Consider the following 19,324-nt stretch of genomic DNA (forward strand, 5'->3'; position numbering starts at 1 on the left):
CCCTGTTTAAAATACTTGAAGGGATTGCCATATTGAGGAGGGAGCAAGCTTGTTCCTGTTGCTCCGGACTAGGATCTGGAGGCAATTGGATGCAAGCTACAGGAAAGAGATTCCACCTCAACATTAGGAGGAACTCCTGACAGTAGGGGCTGTTCGACAGTGGAAACTTCCCTCAGAGTGTAGTGGAGTCTCCTTCTTAGAGGTCTCAACAGAGGCTGGATGGGGCCACTGTGGGGATGCTTGATGGAGGGTTCCTGCGTGGCAGGGGTGTTGGACTGAATGGCCCTTTGCGGTCTCTTCCACTCGACATTCTATGATTTAATTGTGAATTTTATCCTTATGATGTTTTATTGTTATACTTCTGTTGTAATCACACTGATTCCCCATGGAAAGGTGGAATATAATAAATTATGTTGTTTGTTGTTGTTGTTGTACTATACTATACGGAGTAGTTTGAGCAGGCCCTGGCAAATTTCATCATTGACAAGGCCACATACATGTCTCTGTAGTATAATCAGTTTCCTCTCTCTGCTCTCCATTCTTCTCTCTTCACCTGTCTTCAGTTAGTATCACTGCTCAGGTGATGGCATAAAGGTGTCACTTAGAATAACTGGAAGATTTACTAGCATCCTTAACTTGCGATTTACTCATCCTTAACGGTGCCTAACCTCCTTACAGTGCAAACAGAATGGTTTATATAACAGTCAGAAATAACAGCAATTGAAGAAAATGGTGTGTTTGCACGAATGCATTCACCCGTTATGCACAAATCAAACATTTATCACATATATTTTGGATTACAATTCCCAGAATTCTGGGACTGTCATTCCAAAAGGTAACTGTCATGCTCTGCTTTGGACCGTAAAATCCTAGCAGTAGTACTTACTGCCTTACACTGTTTCCAAGATCATATTCCTTGAGCAATTCAACTCCTCAGCCTCAGAGGAAGCACTGGCAAAGCTGCTCTGAATAAATTGCCAGAAAACCCCGTGATGAGGTTTGCCTTAGAAGCACCATAAGTCATAAATAGCTTGAGGGTATACAACAATAAGCAGACAATTATTTGGAGTCGAAGGCTTTCATGGCTGGCACCATAGTTTGTTTTGGGTTTTCGGGTTAGGTGGTAGAAACTCTTCTAGAACAGGGCCACATATCGAAAACGCAAAATTATTTTTTTTTCATACACACCTTGGATCAACTGCTGTGGGCTAAATCAGGAAGGAACAACAAGCTACCTGAGTATCCTTTTCTAAGAAAACCCTATGAAATTCATGGGTCACATAAATCAGCAGACACTTGAAGGTACACATATACACCACCTGGTTGCATATGAACAGTAGAAACGTGCAACAACTGTCTATCACCTGCTCACAGGCATGGATTTATCCTCAAGCTGCCTGTAGTTATTTGAGAAAAATGATGGACTGCCTCCCACTCAAAAAATCCCAACCTCACCGCACTGCCTAGACATGATCAATTCTTCAAATCTAGACATGGGCACAATAGTTTGGCTCCACTGGAGATGTCCTGGGTCCAGGAGCAAAGCTTCCTGGTCTATATCATGAGAGCACTCCCAGCAGCTCTCAAAGTGGAGTGAAAAAAAAAAATTCTACTACAAGATACCTATGTCCCTCCTACTCCGTGAACCAAGCATGGCTGCTTACTGCTGCTATGAAACCATTTCTGAGAACGCAGTGACAGAGAGAAAAACCACGAATTGAAGAAGTGCAGAGATAATGTGGTAGGGGAATTGAGATTCTGGATTATCTTTGTGTTCTGAGCAAACCTAATCAGCAGCAAGCTCTGAAAACCACTCGCAGGCTCATGAGAAAAGCCCTACAGAAAAGGTCATGTTACCTCGGATAAATTAAGAGCAAACATTTTTGGTAGGGACTGGCCTATACCATTTGCTGCTGAGGCAAAAGCAAACAGCAAGCTCCTGACTCATCAGTCAAAGTGAACTGTACACAAACCCACAAATTATAATGGCACAAAAGGAAAACAAAAGTTGAAACCCAGTTTAAAAGAAACAATAAGTAAATAGCCAATAAATATTATCCTTTCATAAATCCAACATCTGCTGCGCACGGCAAAACTTTGCTGCCCAATTGCTAGGCTAGCCCTAACAAGGTACATCCGCCCTCGAAGCCTAGCTCCATGAACTACGCAAAATGGCAGATATGAGGGGAACAGCTGGAGAACAAAGGCAGACAGTAGCAAGAACAGATGGAAGATCAGGTAAAAACTGGTGATGATGGAATGAAATACTGGGGGAGAATTGTATATTACAACTGAATATTTAAGGCAACTAGTTTGACTGTTTCCTGGCTTGTTATATGTCCAGATTTTTAAAGGACTTCAAGTACTTGGGAACATTGAACAAGCAGGAGCTCATTTATTGATTCAGTTAGCTATATGAGGATTGACTTCCATTCCAGATTTTACTGTTTTCACTGTTGCTGTTTCATTTGCAAATATTTGCTTGTGTACAACAAAATGTATGTTCCTTTCAACCTTGAAAGCATTTGCGAATGGACAGAGCCTTAATGAGATCTGAGAGAAGAAACCTCTTTTAAAACCTGCTTGTGCAGATAAACTTTTAAAGAAGACAAGGGAAGCGAAAAGGATTATTACTTGAGGAGATAGAGATGAAGAAGAGGGAAGACAGTAGTGGGATGAAAACAAAATAGAGGGAAGGATAAATGGAAAATCCAAAGGGCCAGAGGGGTGGAAAAAGTTTACATTAAAGAAAGGACAGATTAAGGAGTGCTGTGGTAAGCCTCACAGGCACCTAAGGACAAGAGATATATGCTTTGTGTGGACAGGCAGCAGCAATATCAAAAGACAAGGAAGGTAAATATTATTTCTTCAACAGGCTAAGATATCAATATTTGGGAAAAATCATAACAACAACTTCGCTTTTGATACCTGGTTAACCCCCCCCCACAATACTTGCATTTCTACCATTTGTTTAATGCTTATGTTGTGAAATGCTATCCCACAATGTGCAAACATATAAAGAACCTGGCATTTGAGAAGAACACTCGGGACAGCTATTCCAGACAGCTGTTAGAGGAAATAAAATAGGTACTCCAAATTCTGGAACAATGTAATTTGTCCCTTATTGCTGATCATCCTGGAATGTTCAGAACCCTGGCTGGATCTTTCAACAGTGAACAAAAAGGGAGGGCTCTTGGACTTCCACCCCAGGCCTAAATAGGAAGTGAGTACAGGTCCTCTATGGAAATGCGAGGCAGAAAGTAGGCAAAGCATGGGTTTGGGGGCCAATTTTCTCAACATATGACCTCAAAACAAACAACAAACCCAAACAAAGTGGTTGGAAGCCATTTACAGTTTGAAAATCTGGCATTCTTTGATGTAAACTGAAGGTCCCCTACAACTATTAAAGTGAGTTGCCTTTCCTTCAGCTTTCACTGGAGGCAATTATTCCTTTCTGGCCATAAAAAGGTTGGTTTGGAGGGGTCACAGACCACAAGAGCAGCCCATTCCAGGAATAAAACACCTTATTCCCCTTAGAAAGGACCAAAAACCTAGTGACATGGTTCTTCGCATGAAAAGCATCCATATCAACCGCTGGCTTCCAGTTCCAATATCATGTCACCAGTGATGGGAAAGGCTTCTTGCCTGGGACCCGAGGGCTGCTTCAGTCAAGTAGTAAATTCTAGCTAGAAGGATAAAGTAATCGGAACAGAACAAGCAGTTTCTGATGTTCCCATTTCCCTTGCCTCACAGTATCATCCAAGCAAAGACTCCATCTTGATGTAAGCTGCCTCCAGCCAGACAGTGGGTGCCCAGGCAGATGGAACCTACAGAAAACTCCTTTACATGAATTATTATAAATACCGCCTGCCACAAGCTCTCACATCACGCACTGGCAATGCCTGGATCACATGTAAGTGTTTACATATTGAAGCCCAATGACAATCTTGGGAAACGCATTCTGATCCTCAGTTTCAAAGTCTAGCTCAGTATTCCCCAACCAGAGGTTAGGACAGAATCCCATGATACCTGGTCATCCACTTGTGGCAGATGAGCGTTGGACCCGTCTTCCAGTTGCTGCGATGCTGGATTCGGTCCGTATGCGAAGTCCATCCCTAGAATATAGGAGGAGATGGATAAGCAAAAGAGGGTATCCCACGGTGAAGGAGTTGAGGAGAGACTGACCAGGAGATGAGAGCACCTGCATAGGAGCCATGGCCAAATGAAGGTATACCGCATGAAATGTTCTTCCAAGTCTAGACTTTTACTGAGCTTCTGGCCATACTTTCCATGACCCCCGTGCCTAGCGTGCCTTCACCTGAGTGCCTGTCGGTTAGAGGACAAGGATCTGTGGCTACCTGAGGCCCTGGATGGGTAGCAACACAGAGACAATGACGTATTGTTCTGCCTGGGAAGAAGGAAACACCGCCCTGGAGAACAGCATCTCTGGCTTCTCGCTCCCGCCACTGACACCAGAGGCTGTTTCAGCCACGTGAGAGCCAAACAATGGTTAATTTCCTCCCCTCCCTAAGGCCCAAAGCCGGAATGCCGGAGATGTTCTAGTTTCATCTTGGCTGTTTGCTGGCCGAAATAACCAATCTCGGCCATAAGAAGCAAAAGAAGCTGGTGGGAACGTGTGAAGATGAAACCATTTTATGTTGACACAAGGGGTTTGTTTTTAACTATAGCTATGCTTCATCTGATGTGATCTAATAAAATAGGGCTGTATCGAGTCCTCACAAACCTTTGTTGGCAAGTAAACTTGTTAGGCCTTAGAATACCAAAAGAGTCTCTGTAGCGTTTTAGCGCAACAAACTAAATGGTTAGCCCCGTCCCGCAGCCGGGACATATGAAGCGGCACAGCCATTTGACTGGACCCCCGAAGCACAACGCAGGTCTCTAGTCTGAATTTATTTCTGGGCTAATGTGAGGAGGAGGAAACATTAGATAGAATGTGGGGTTCACAAAGGGAATTGTGGGAGTTTCTCAGAAAGTGGCCTTTAAGCAGAGCACTGTCCCTCTCAGGGCACATGAGTCGACATTTGGAGGAACTCTTTTCTAGACAGAACCTAGAAATAGATGTTAGAGCAGAGCCAGGCCCGGCATGGTAGAAATTTTAGCACTAACGAATTTCACAGAAAGTGACAACCACTTTTCGGGGAGAAAAAAGGTTATTTTTCTTTTAGGTTTAGTATTTTTAACATTGTAAAATGCCAATAGATGAGAGAGCATCTTTTCATTACTAGTCCTATTACCTAGCCATGTGTATTAATGGAGCTATATCCATAGTAAGAGTTATAATATTATACATATGAGAATTTTAAGGTTGTGAAACTAGTAGGACCAACAATCTTAACATGAATCACAGTGTGATGCAGCAACGAAAGAAAATCCCAATGCAATTCTTGAAACCTGCATCAACAATTAGTGTGTCCAGGTCAAGGGACGTAGTAGTAGTAGCATTCTATTCTGATTTGATCAGACTTTGCATGGAATATTGTGTCGTCTGGGCACCAACAATTCAAGAAGTAAGGTGACAAGCTCAACATTGTGTCGAAGATGGTGAATCAAGCTGACGAAATGGTCGCAAATCAGGCCCTATGAGGAACGGCTTAGGGGAGCTGTGGATGAGTAGCTTGAACAAGAAGAGAAGATGTAGCGGGCAATAGGATAGTGCATATATACATATTTTGAAGGGATGTAGTAACGAGTGGAGCAACCTTGCCCTTTCTGGAAAATGACCCATGGTATTAAAACTGTGAAAGAGATTGCAGCTGAATATTAGAATACTATGACTGTAAGGCGGTGTCAGGCAGCCTGAATAGATGACCCCGTCGAGGGTGGTGGATTCTTTGTGCCCCCCCCCTTTCTTTGGAGTTATTTACAGAAAGGGTTAGGAATGGGCATCTCACAAGGGTCAGAATTAGCTGTGGAGTCCTCCTAGGCAGGGACTAGACTCATGCGCTTTGGAGATGCAGGTTTCTACTGATGGGTTTCTGGATACAGAGTTAACGCCAGATAAATGGCCGATAGTGCTGCATAGAGGTTGTTGCCGGCTTCTATATCTGAACCAGGGCAGTCCACGCACCACCGCACACCCCCCCACCGTCGTCGGATTTGCAGCCCTCGCGTATGGGCAGGACTGAACGGAGGGAGAATGAAAAAATGGGGTGCGTTCCGCACAGGCGATAAGCCGACTCCTTGTTGTGAAGTGGGTCCAGAATTGATCCCCTGTGAAACAAGGCGGGGCCCACTGTATAGATACAATGGAAATTGTACCCGCTTGCTCCAGCACACAACCGCGCCCACTCTTTTAAAGCATTCCCTTGGTTCTCAGGGACAAGACTCTTTATCAACTGGCCCCGCCAACGAGTTAGGTGCTGGGCAGTTTCCATTGACGATACTAGCGCGGGCAATAGCCTAGCAGCTAAGTTAACAATAAAACTTGGTTAGCTGGTTAAGTGTAAGGGACCGTGTCACTGAAGCAGAAGGAAATGAGCACATCCAGACATTACTGTCTCCCCAGATCATGAAGTGCAGCTAGAGATGTTTACAGTGGGCTTGACCTGTAAAGTCTGGGTTTTTCATGAGGTGAGTAGCAGAGGTCTCAGACAACCTAACTAACCTGCCAGGAATGTGCTTGATGGTAATTGGGCCGCGAAGCCTCGTGTGTGGTTGAGCACTGGAATGGTGAGGGCCCTGGAGACAAGGTGGTGAAATTCCCACCAGCCATGAAACCTACGGTGGGTCTTGGCAAGTCACACTCTCCAGCCTCGAAAGAGGAGGCAAAGGTAAACGACCTCTGAACAAATTAGACAGAGAAAACTCGTGATAGGTCAGGATACGATTTGAAGGCACACAACACAAGAAGTCCGTGTGTTGGAGATCTTCTCGGATGAAGGCTTGCGCTCCAAGCACACAACTTCCAGGTTACGAAAGTACAATATAAACCTGACTGCAGCAGCCCAGCGCACTTATTTCCAAAGTAACACATAAATAACATTCTGGGCACCACAATTCAAAAAGGACATTGAGAAATTGGAGCATGTCCAAAGGAGGGCAACTAAAATGGTGAAGGGTCCTATGAGGAACGACTTAGGGAGCTGGGGATGTTTAGCCTGGAGAAGAGAAGGTTAAGGGGTGATATGATAGCCCTGTTTAAATACTTGAAGGGATGTCATATTGAGGAGGGAGCAAGCTTGTTCTCTGTTGCTCCAGAGACTAGGATCCGGAGCAATGGATGCAAGCTACAGGAAAAGAGATTCCACCTCAACATTAGGAGGAACCTCCTGACAGTAAGGGCTGTTCGACAGTGGAATAAACTCCCTCAGAGTGTAGTGGAGTCTTCTTCCTTAGAGGTCTTCAAACAGAGGCTGGATGGCCATCTGTTGGGGATGCTTTGATGGAGGGTTCCTGCATGGCAGGGGGTTGGACTGAATGGCCCTTGCGGTCTCTTCCAACTCTACGATTCTATGATTTAATTGTGAATTTTATCCTTATGATATTTTATTGTTATACTTCTGTTGTAATCCACTTTGATTACCCAGGGAAAAGGTGGAATATAAATAAATTATTATTGTTGTTGTTGTTGTTGTTGTTGTTACTATTACTATAACGGAGTAGTTTGAGCAGGCCCCTGGCAATATTTCATCATTGACAACTGCCACATACATTGTCTCTGTAGTATAATCAGTTTCCTCTCTCTCTCTCTCTCATTCTCTTCTTCACCTGTCTTCCTAGTTAGTATCACTGTCTCAGGTAGATGGCATAAAGGTGTCTACTTAGAATAACTGGAAGATTTACTAGCATCCTTTAACTGTGCTGATTTACTAGCATCCTTTAACTGTGCCTAACCTCCTTACAGTGCAAACAGAATGGTTTATATATACAGTCAGAAATAACAGCATTGAAAGAAAATGTGTGTGTGCACGCATGCATTCACCCGTTTATGCACAAATCAAATATTTATTCACATATATTTTGGACTACAATTCACAGAATTCTGGGAACTGTCATTCCAAAAGGTAACTTGTCATGCTCTGCTTTGGACCTGTAAATCCTAGCAGTAGTACTTACTGCCTTACACTGTTCCAGAGATCAATATTCCTTGAGCAATTCATACTCTCTCAGCCTCAGAGGAAGGCACTGGCAAAGCTGCTCTGAATAAATTGCCAAGAAAACCCCGTGATAGGTTTGCCTTAGAAGCACCATAAGTCATAAATAGCTTGAGGGTATACAACAATAACAGCAACAATTATTTTGGAGTCGAAGGCTTTCATGGCTGGCATCCATAGTTTTTTGTGGGGTTTTCGGGTTATGTGGTCAGAAACTCTTCTAGAACATGGCCACATATCCCGAAAACTCCACAATTATTTTTTTTCCGTACCACCTTGGTATCAACTGCTGTGGGCTATATATCAGAGGAAGGAACTGACAAAGCTACCTCTGAGTAGTCCTTTTCTAAGAAAACCCTATGAAATTCATGGGGTCATCATAAATCAGCAGACAACTTGAAGGTACACATATACACACCACCTGGTTGCAATTTGAACAGTATAAAACCTTGCACAACCTGTCTATCACCTCTCACAGGCATTGATTTATCCTTCAAGCTGCCTTTAGTTATTTGAGAAAAATGATGAACTGCCTCCAGCACTCAAAAAATCCCAAACCTCACCGCACTGCCTAGACATGATGCAATTCTTCAAATCTAGCACATGGGCACAATAGTTTGGCTTCCACTGGAGACTGTCTGGGTCTCAGGAGCAAAGCTTCCTGGGTCTATCATAGAGAGCACTTCCCAGCAGCTCTCAAGTGGAGTAAGAAAAAAAAATATTCTACTAATCAAGATACCTAATTTCCCTCCTGACTCCGATGAACCAAGCATGGCTGCTTAGCTGCTGCTAATGAAAACCATTTCTGAGAACGCAGTGACAGAGAGAAACCACGAATTGAAGAGTGCAGAGATAATGTGGTAGGGAATTGGAGATTCTGATTTATCTTTTGTGTTCTGAGCAACCTAAGATCAGCAAGCTCTGAAAACCACTGCCATGTTCATGAGAAGAAGCCCTACAGAAAAAGGTCATGTACCTCAGGATAAATTAAGAGCACTAATATTTGGTAATGGACTGGCCTATACCATTTTGCTGCCTGAGGCAAAAAAGCAAACAGCATCTCTCTGACTCATCCAAGTCAAAGTGAACTGTACACAAACCCAGACAAATTATAAATGGCACAAAAAGGAAAACAAAAGTTGAAACTCCCAGTTTAAAAGAAACGATAAGTTAAATAGCCAATAAATGATTATCCTTTCATGAAATCCAACATCTGCTGCGCACGGCAACAACTTTGCTTTGCCCAATGGCTAGGCTAGCCCTGACAAGGTACTATCCTCCCTCAAGCCTAGCTCCATGCAACTCAAAATGGCAGATATGAGGGGAACAGCTGGAGAACAAAGGCCAGACAGTAGCAAGGAACAGATGGAAGATCAGGTAAAAACTGGTGATATGGAGTAATGGAGCCAAATAGAAATGAAATACTGGGGTAGAATTGTAATATTACAACTGAAATATTTAAGGCAACTAGTTTGACTGTTTCCTGGCTTGTTATATGTCTCAGATTTTTAAAGGACTTCAAGTTACTTTGGGAACATTGAACAAGCATGGAGCATTCATTTATTGATTCAGTTAGATATGAGGATTGACTTCCATTCCAGATTTTACTGTTTTCACTGTTGCTGTTTCATTTTGCAAATATTTGCTTGTGTACAACAAAATGTATTTTTCCTTTGCAACCATAAAGCAATTTGCAATGGACAGAGCCTTAAATGATATCTGAAGGAAGAAACCTCTTTTAAAACCTGCTTGCTGCAGATAAACTTTTAAAGAAGACCAGGGAAACGAAAGGATTATTACTGAGGAGATAGGAGGATGAAAGAATGAGGGAAGAGCAAGTAGTGGGATGAAAAACAAGAATAGAGGGAAGGATAAATGGAAAATCCAAAGGGCCAAGAGGGGTGGAAGAAGTTTACATTAAAGAAAGGACAGATTAAGGAGTGCTGTGGTAAGCCTCACAGAGCACCTAAGGACAAGAGATATATGCTTTTGTTGGACAGGCAGCAGCATATCAAAAGACAAGGAAGGTAAATATTATTTTCTTCAACAGGCTAAGATATTCAATATATTGGGAAAAATCATCACAACAACTTCGCTTTTGATACACTGGTTAACCCCCCCCCAAATACTTTGCATTTCTACCATTTTGTTTAATGCTTTATGCTGTGAAATGCTATCCCACAATGTGCAAACATATAAAGAACCTGCATTTGAGAAGAACACTCTGGACAGCTATTCCAGACAGCTTTTAAGAGGAAAATAAAATAGGTACTCCAAATTCTGGAACAATATGAATTTGTCCCTTAGTTGCTGATCATCCTGGAATGTTCAGAAACCCTGGCTGGATCTTTCAACAGTGAACAATAATGGGAGGGCTCTGTGACTTCCACCCAGGCCTAGAATAAGGAAGTGAGTACAGGTTCCTCTATGGGAAATGCTGAGCAGAAAGCTAGGCAAATGCAGTGGTTTGGGGGCCAATTTTCTCATCATATGACCTCAAAACAAACAAACAAACCCCAAACAGAAGTGGTTGGAAGTCCATTTACAGTTTTGAAAATCTGGCATTCTTTGATGTTAAACATGAAAGTGTCCCCTACAATCTATTTAGAAGTGAGTTGCCTTTCCTTCAGGCTTTCACTGGAGGCAAATTATTCCTTTTTCTGGCCATAAAAAGGTTGGTTTGGAGGGGTCACAGACCACAAGAGCAGCCCATTCCAGGAATAAAACCTTATTCCCCTTAGAAAGGACCAAAAACCTAGTAGCATGTTCTTCGCATGAAAAGCATCCTATATTCAACCTCTGGCACTTCCAGTTCCAAATATCATGTCACCAGTGATGGGAAAGGCTTCTTGCCTGGGACCCTGAAGGGCTGCTTCCAGTCAAAGTAGTAAATATCTAGCTAGAAGGATAAGTAATCTGAACAGATACAAAGCAGTTTCTGATGTTCCCATTTCCCTTTCCTCACCAGTCATCCATAGCAAGACTCCATCTTGATGTAAGCTGCCCTTCCAAGCCAGACATTGGGGTGCCCAGGCATACTGGAACCTACAGAAAACTCCTTTACATGGAATTATTATACCGCCTGCCATCAAGCTTCTCACATTACACTGCCTGTCAATGCCTTGGATCACATTGTAAGTGTTTAACATAATGAAGCCCAAATGACATCTTGAAACTCATTCTAATCCTCAGTTTCAAAGTCTAGCTCATTACATTCCCACCAGAGGTTAGGACAGAATCCCATGATACCTGGTCATCCACTTTGTGGGCTATGAGCGTGGCCCCTTCTTCCAGTTCTGCCATGCTGATCGGTCGTATGCGAAGTGCCACCTAGAATATAAGGAGGAGATGGATAAGCAAAAGAGGTATCCCACAGTGAAGGATTGAGGAGAGACTGACAGGAAGAGTGAGCACCTGCATAGGAGCCATGGCCAAATGAAGGTATACCGCATGAAGAATGTTCCTTCCAAGTCTAAACTTTACTGAAGCTTCTGGCCAATACTTTCCATGTCCTCCCTGCCTAGCGTGCCTCACCTGAGGCTCTGTCTGTTAGAGACAAGGATCTGTGGCTCTGAGGCCCTGATGGGTAGCAACACAGAGACAATGACAGTATTTTTCCTGGAAGAAAGGAAACACCGCCCGGAGAACAGCATCTCTGGCTTCGCTCCGCCACTGATCACCAGAGGCTGTTTCAGCCACGTGAGCCAAACAATGTTAATTTCTCTCCCCTCCCTTCAAGCCCAAAGCCTGAATCCTGAGGATGTTCTAGTTTCATCTTGTGCTGTTTGCTGGCCGAAATAACCAATCTCGGCCATAATAAAGCAAAAGAAGCTTGTGGTACTTTGAAGATGAAACCATTTTATTTGACACAAGTTTTTTTTTAACTATAGCTCTGCTTCATCTGATGTATCTAATAAAATAGGCTGTATCAGTCCATCAAACCTTTTGGCAAGTAAAACTTGTTAGCCTTTTAGATACCAAAAGAGTCTCTGTAGCTTTTGCAGCAACAAACTAAAATGGTTATCCCCTTCCCCATCCTGTGACATATAGAAGCTAGCACAGCCATTTACTGGACCCCCGAAGCACACGCTCTCTAGTCTGAAATTTATTTCTGGGCTTAATTTGAGGAGGAGGAAACATTAGATAGAATGTGTTTCCACACAGGGAATTGTGAGTTCTCGAGAAAAGTGCCTTTAAGCAGAGCACTGTTCCCTCTCATGGCACATGATGTCTGACATTTGGAGGAAACTCTTTCTAGACAGAACCTAGAAAATAGATGTTAGAGCAGACCATGCCCTGGCATTTTAGAAATTTTAGCACTACTAATTTCAACAGAAATTGACACCAACTTTTCGTGGAGAAAATAGGTTATTTTTCTTTTATTGTTTAGTTTTACATTGTAAATGCCATAGAGAGAGAGCATCTTTTTCATTACTAGTCCTATTACCTAGCCATGTGTATTAATGGAGCTATATCCATAGTAAGATTATAAATATTCTACATATGAGAATTTTAATGTTGTGAATACTAGTAGACCACAACCTAACCATGAATCAACAGTGTGATGCAGCAACGAAAAAAATCCCAATGCAATTCTTGACTGCATCAACAATAGTGTCCAGGTCAAGGGACGTAGTAGTAGTAGCATTCTATTCTGATTTGATCAGACTTTGCATGGAATATTGTGTCTGGTTCTGGGCATCACAATTCAAGAAGGATATTGACAAGCTCAAACATGTTCAGAAGATGGTGATCAAGCTACTAAAAGGTCTCAAAATCAGGCCCTATGAGGAACTGCTTAGGGAGCTGTGTATGATTAGCTTGAACAAGAAGAGAAGATTTAGCGGCAATAGGATAGTCATATTTAAATATGTGAAGGGATGTAATGTAGAAGATGGAGCAACCTTGCTTTCTGAAAACATGAACCAGTGTATTAAAACTGTAAAGAGATTGCATCTGAATATTAGAAATAACATATTGACTGTAAGAGCTGTTCAGCAGCTGAATAGATTACCTCAGAGGGTGGTGGATTCTCTTTCTTTGGAGTTATTTAAAGAAAGGTTGGATGGGCATCTCACAAGGGTAAGTTAGCTGTGGAGTCCTCCATGACAAGGGACTAGACTACATGGCCTTTGAGATCAGTTTCTACTATGGTTTTATGAATACAGATTACCAAGATAAAGTCCTGATAGTGCATCATTATATGTTATTGTCTTCTTTCCTATTATCCTAACCAGGGCAGTCCACTCACCACCCCGTCCTCGGATTTGCATCCCTCGCTTATGTGCAAGGAACTAACGGAGGGAGAATGAATGGGATGCGTGCCCACGGCGAATAAGCGAACTCCGTTTTTGTGAAGTGGTCCAGAATTGATCCCCTGTGAAAAAGGAGGGGCAACTGTATATATAAAATGAAATTGTACAGCTTGCTACAATGCACACAACAGAGCAACTATTTTAAAGCATCCCTTGCTTATCAGGGACAAGACTCTCTACCAAAATGCCACTCCAAAGATTGTGTGCTATCATTTCATTTAACGATACTATCGAGGCAATAGCAATAGCAGCTATAGTTAACAATAAAACTTGGTTAGCTGGTTAGTGTAAGGGAACCGTGTCACTGAAGCCAGAAGGAAAATGAGCACATCCAGACATCCACTGTCTCCCCAGATCATTATTTGCAGCTAGAGATGTTTACAGTGGCTTGACCTGTAAAGTCTGGGTCATGAGGGGATTTAGCAGAGTCTCATACAATCCTAACTAACCTGCCAGGAATGTGCTGATGGTAATGGCCAGCGAAGCCTCGTGTAGTGGTTTGAGCACTGGAATGTGAGTGACCCTGGAGACCAGGGTTTAAATTCCCACTCAGCCATGAAAACCTACTGTGTGGTCTTGGGCAAGTCACACTCTCTCAGCCTCAGAAAGAGGCAAAGGTAAACCGCCTCTGAACAAATTATGACAAGAAAACTCTGTGATAGGTCAGGAACGATTTGAAGGCACACAACAACAAGAAGTCCTGTGTTGGGATCATTCTCGGAATGAAGGCTTCAGCTCCAAGCACACATACTTCAGGTTACTGAAAGTACAATACTGTATAAACCTGACTGCACCCAGCTGCACTTATTTCCAAAAAGTAAACACATAAATAACCATCACAAGTATTTTGTAATTAAATGCTGTGGTTGCACAACGGCTTTATTGTCATGTCACACTGCATCAATAAAGCTGACCTTTTAAACCTCTCTGGTAACAGGTAACCATACTGCATACAAGCTTTTCTAACCTAATACACTTTTTGCTGGGGCAAAAGCATCATACGCACAAGCTATGGATCCCATGTGGGTTTGGGAGAAACAGATGTTTTAGGGCTGGAGGAGGGCACCCTCCAGGCGACCAGGGTGACCACATGCCCTCCTTTTCCAGGACAGATCCTACATCCAACCTTCTACCCAGGAGGAATTCCAAACGTCCTCCATTTTGAGCATAACTAAGAAGAATGATTTTATATCTCTGTGAGCGTTTCTACCTTTTAATTTGGTGGTCGTGTCCTACATTCTTCTTGAATGTCCAATTTGTGGTGTGCTCCTTGTCTTGTACTAATTTCCAGGTGACCCATGCTGACCCTTCCATGTATACTTTACTGTAGTCTGAGCCAAAAGTAGGTTAATTTCTTTCAGTTGTGTTTGACATGTCCCTTTGCTGATAAGGTTATTTTCTTTAACTGTGAGGACTAAGAGGGAATCAAGTATAGAATCTCTCTCAGTGACTTTGGCTGCGTCCGCACTGCAGAAATAATCCAGTTTGACACCACTTTAATTGCCATGGCTCCATGCTGCGGAATTCTGGGAACTGCAGTTTGTTGTGGCACTAGAGCAAAGCATAGTAATATTGTGTAGTACTGTATACAGTATAGTTAAATTGAAGTACGGGATAAGATAAGGTCAGAAAACAACTTGAAGGCACACAACAACAATAATAACAACAAAAGCTCTGGTGCCACAACAGGCGGCACTTCCCAGAATTCCAGTCTTGAGCCAGGGCACACTGCAGAAATAATCCAGTTTGAGACCTTGGCTCAATGCTTGGGAATTCTGGGATCTGTAGTTTTGTGAGACATTGAGCCTTCTCTGTCAGAGAGAGAGAGAGCGCTCTGGTGCCACAACAAACTACATATCCCAGGCTTCCCTAGCACTGAGCCAGGGCAGTGAAAGCAGTCTGAAACTGCTGTATCCAAACTGGAGGAATAACCCGGTTTGGCACCGCTTTTACTGTGTCTTGGCTCAAGACTGTGGAATTCTGGGAGTTGGAGTTTGTTGTGGGGCCCACCGCTCTGAGCCCACAACAAACTCTAACTCCCAGAATTCCACAGCCTTGAGCCCGAGAAAGGGCTAAAGCGGCGCCAACCCGGGTTATTCCTGCAGTGTGGATGTAGGCTCTGACCGTTGAACGGCCCTCCTCCTGCTGCTTCCCTCTGAGCCGCCTCCTCTTCCTCTCGCCCACCGTCAGCTGCTGCTGCTGCTGCAGGTGCTGCTGCTGGGGGTCCCTGGCGTCGCTGCCGGCCTCCTTCATGGTCATGGCGGGGCGCTGAGCTGCCTCCCTCCCTCCGGGGCTCTCCTCCTCAGCCCAGGGAGGGCGCCATTCCGCAGGGAGGAAGAAGGAGAAGACCCTCCGCTCGCTCGCTCGCTCGCTCTCCCGGGGAACCCGCGCCCAGGCTCCGCAGGCGCCGACGCCGTTATGCCCCTTCTTCTGTTTCTTCTTCTTCTTCTTCTTCACTCTGGGCTGCGCGCTCCGGAGAAGGAAGGGAGGAGGATGCCCTTCCCCGCCTGGCTCTCTTCCATGGCAGCCCCGCCCCGCCTGGAGCCCCTGAGCCTAGTCTTGCCCTGCTCCCGCCCAGGAGCCCCCCTCCCTCCCTCCTTCCTTCTTTCTCCCTCTCCTTCCTTCTCTCCTCCTTTCTTTCTTCTTTTCCTCCTTCCTTCCTTCCCTCCTCCTCCTTTCTTTTCTTTCTTTCTTTCTTTCTTCTTTTCCTTCCTTCTCTTCCTCCTTCCTTCCTTTCTTCCTCTTTGTTTCTTTCCTTCCTTCTCTCTCCTTCCTCCCTCCCTCCTTCCTTCCCTCCTTCCTTCCCTCCCTCCTTCCTTTCCTCCTTTCTTTCTTTCTTTCCCTCCCTCCCTGCTTCCTTCTTTCCTTCCTTCCTTCTCTCCCTCCCTCTCTCACTTTTCTTCCTTCCTTCCTTCCTTCTCTCCCTCTTTCTTTCTCTCTCTCCCTCCCTCCCTCTTTCCTTCCTTCCTTCTTTCCCTCCCTCCTTTCTTCCTTCCTTCCTTCCTTCCTTTCTTTCTTTCTCTCCCTCCCTCCCTCCCTCCCTCCCTCCTTCCTTCCTTCCTTCCTTCTCTCCCTCCCTCCTTCTTCCTTCCTTTCTCTCTCTCCCTCTTTCCCTCCCTCCCTCCTCCCTCCCTGCCTGCCTGCCTTGGTGTTTCTTCCATAGTCCCCTGGAGATAGATCCCTGTGCCAACTGTACACAAGCGGGCCTTGCCCTTCCTCCTCATCTCCTCGCCAGGGAGGAGAAGGCACCGCAAAATGCTGGACCTTCAGAGGGACGCGGGGCCCAAGGAAATGTAGGACACGAAGACGGTAGAGAAGTAAACCGAAAGGACCAAAGAAAAGCATACTTCTAGAAATGCAAATGCATGCTTCTTTGCCATGCCCAAAATGGAGGACCTTTGGGCATCCCTCCTGGAGAAAGAGTTGAAATGGAGGACAGGTCCTGGAAAAGGAGGACCTCCGGTCGCCCGAGCCCTGGTCAATCAGTTGCAGAGGAGAGAAAGTGTGTGTGGGGGGGGTGCCATCATCACCATCACTTTTTCATATTAAAAAGGGGGAGCACAAGACAAGTTTCCCCCAATAATTTCCCACTGAATGACTAGTGAAGATGGGGTGGTTCAAATCAAAGGATGGCGGCAGAGTAGATGACCTCTGGAGGACCCCTTCTGTTCGTCAGGAGCAGGAATGGGACTGAGGAGATGATACCTACCTATCTACCTACACAGAGGGAGAAAGAGAGAGACACTTCACATATGAGGCCATCCCTCAGGATTGAGAAAGACTGTGCCTGGGCACCTCTCTCCTTGCCAGCTGTGCCCCATGTTGGGAGATCTGCTCCTCTCCCCAACAAGGACCTATGCTTGTGTGCAGCTTTGGAAAACTATGGGGCAGGGAGAAACCAAAAGTGTACTAGGATATGATATAGGGGAGCTCCTGTGAAACAAAATGGGTCATTATCCCCATTCATGATTTCAGGAGTAGAATCTTGGGGCCCTCTGGATATTTTTGGCCTCCATCTCCCATCAGCCTCTCCCGCTATGGCCAATGGCTAAGGATGATAAGAGTTGGGATCCAGCAACATCAAAAAAGCCATTGGTTCTTCACTCCTGATCTAGGTTCTCATACTAGGTATGCATGTGCTAAATTCACATTCAAAGCTCCCTGCTTTTAAATGCTTCCCTATTTGGTAGCGTGGAGAGAAAGACAGTGGAGAGCCACAGTGCTGCAGAGGTTTGAGTGTTGGACTAGGAGAATGGGAAACCAGGGTTCAAATCACTGCTCTGCCATGGAAACCCACTGGGTGACCTTGGATAAGTCTCACTCACTCTCAGTCTCAGAGGAAGGCAATGACAAACCTGAAAAACCCTTGCCAAGAAAATGCCCTGATAGGTTTTTCTAAGGGTCACCATAAGTCAGAAATGTCTTCAAGGCCTATAACTACCCCAGAGAAAGACAAGGGGCAAAGATATACTGCAGGGGCATTGTCAGTGAGAATCAGAAAATGCCTACATATAGCCACACATGTTGGCAGCTATTCAATGCATCATTTTCATAACATAAAATAAGAATTTAAGACTAGATGCCAAGTCTCCCCAAGTATTGTACAGTATTTATTTATAGCTTACATATTTACCATAGAATGCATCATGCTCTACCACCAAATCCAGGTTGTCTGTATTAATAAAACTGCCAGTTTCTTCCCACTCATCCCTTCCTATAGCATGGCGCTTGGTACCTTTCACAGATGTGCATCAGGCAAAGCCTCAACAGGTTTACCTTTTTTGCACCACTCTATTTAGAAAAAGGTTCACTTGTTAAATATATCTGAATTCAAGTCCCCTCAGGTTCACTTGAATATATAAATATATTATTATTGTCGGGTTTTTTGTGGGTTTTGGGGCTATGTGGCCATGTTCTAGAAGAGTTTATTCCTGACATTTCTCCGGCATCTGTGGCTGGCATGGAAGTGAGTGGGATACACACATACACATACACACACACACACACACACACACACACACACACACACACACGAGGTTGGGAGGAGTGTTTTACATGTTAATCTTTGTATTGTTCTGTTGTTGAATGGCAATTATTATTGTTGTTGTATCATCATCATCATCATCATCATCATCATTGGTACACAAGCCCTGTAGCATCACCATCAGCACAACATAATAGCTGAGATAAAGACCACAAAAAGAAAGAGACTTTGGATCTGCTTAGCCAGCAGATGAGACACTAGAAAACAGTGGATGGCACAAAGAAAAGAATGTTTGCAGATGCACAGAACAAGGTTCTGTCTTCTGTTTCCAGAAAGGATGTGAGAGTCATGTTGTTGTGTGCCTTTAAGTCATTTCCAACTTATGGCGACCCTAAGGCAAATCTATCAAAGAGTTTTCTGGGGAGAGTCACCCAAGGTTACCCAGTGGGCTTCTGTGGCCAAGTAGGGAATCCAGCCCTGGTTTCCAGAGTTGTAATCCAATGCTCAAATCACCACACCACATTAATAATATTAATAATAATAATAATAAAATTTTATTTATATACCGCCTTTCCAGGGATCAAGGTGGTTTCACAACATAGCACATATCAACAATAAAAACCATTAAAAACATTGTAAAACAAATCATACAGTAAACAATCTCACACTAGCTCAACAATGCTGCTGAGACATTGGCTCTGGAAGTCTTAGGCCCTTATCGCATGAGCAAAATTTGAAATTATCTCAGGGACAATGTGAAGGCAATGCAGGGGCAATCATGGGGTTTCAACCAGGAGCCATCTTAAACACAATCGGGGTTCATTCCAGGGTTAGGTAAATCCTCTTTTCCTCTGAATTTACCTAACCCTGGAATAATAATAATAATAATAATAATAATAATAATAATAATA

General features: G+C 43.9%; 1 protein-coding gene across 4 annotated transcripts in view; it reads right to left on the bottom strand.

Annotated features, from left to right (window-relative positions):
• KIF19 (kinesin family member 19) overlaps positions 1-15,964 on the bottom strand; it is a 90,277-nt gene extending 74,313 nt beyond the window's left edge. For all 4 annotated transcript variants that reach the window (XM_042452181.1, XM_042452180.1, XM_042452182.1 and 1 more), the window contains exons 1-2: positions 15,614-15,964; positions 11,364-11,444 (exon numbers count right to left, since the gene is read on the bottom strand). In XM_042452181.1, coding sequence (XP_042308115.1) covers positions 11,364-11,444; positions 15,614-15,688 — 156 coding nt within the window. In that variant the 5' untranslated portion in view covers positions 15,689-15,964. The remainder of the gene's footprint in view (positions 1-11,363; positions 11,445-15,613) is intronic.
• Positions 15,965-19,324: the final 3,360 nt, after the last annotated feature.

This window comes from Sceloporus undulatus, chromosome 2 (genome assembly GCF_019175285.1).
Source record: "Sceloporus undulatus isolate JIND9_A2432 ecotype Alabama chromosome 2, SceUnd_v1.1, whole genome shotgun sequence".
Taxonomy (NCBI): Eukaryota; Metazoa; Chordata; class Lepidosauria; order Squamata; family Phrynosomatidae; genus Sceloporus; species Sceloporus undulatus.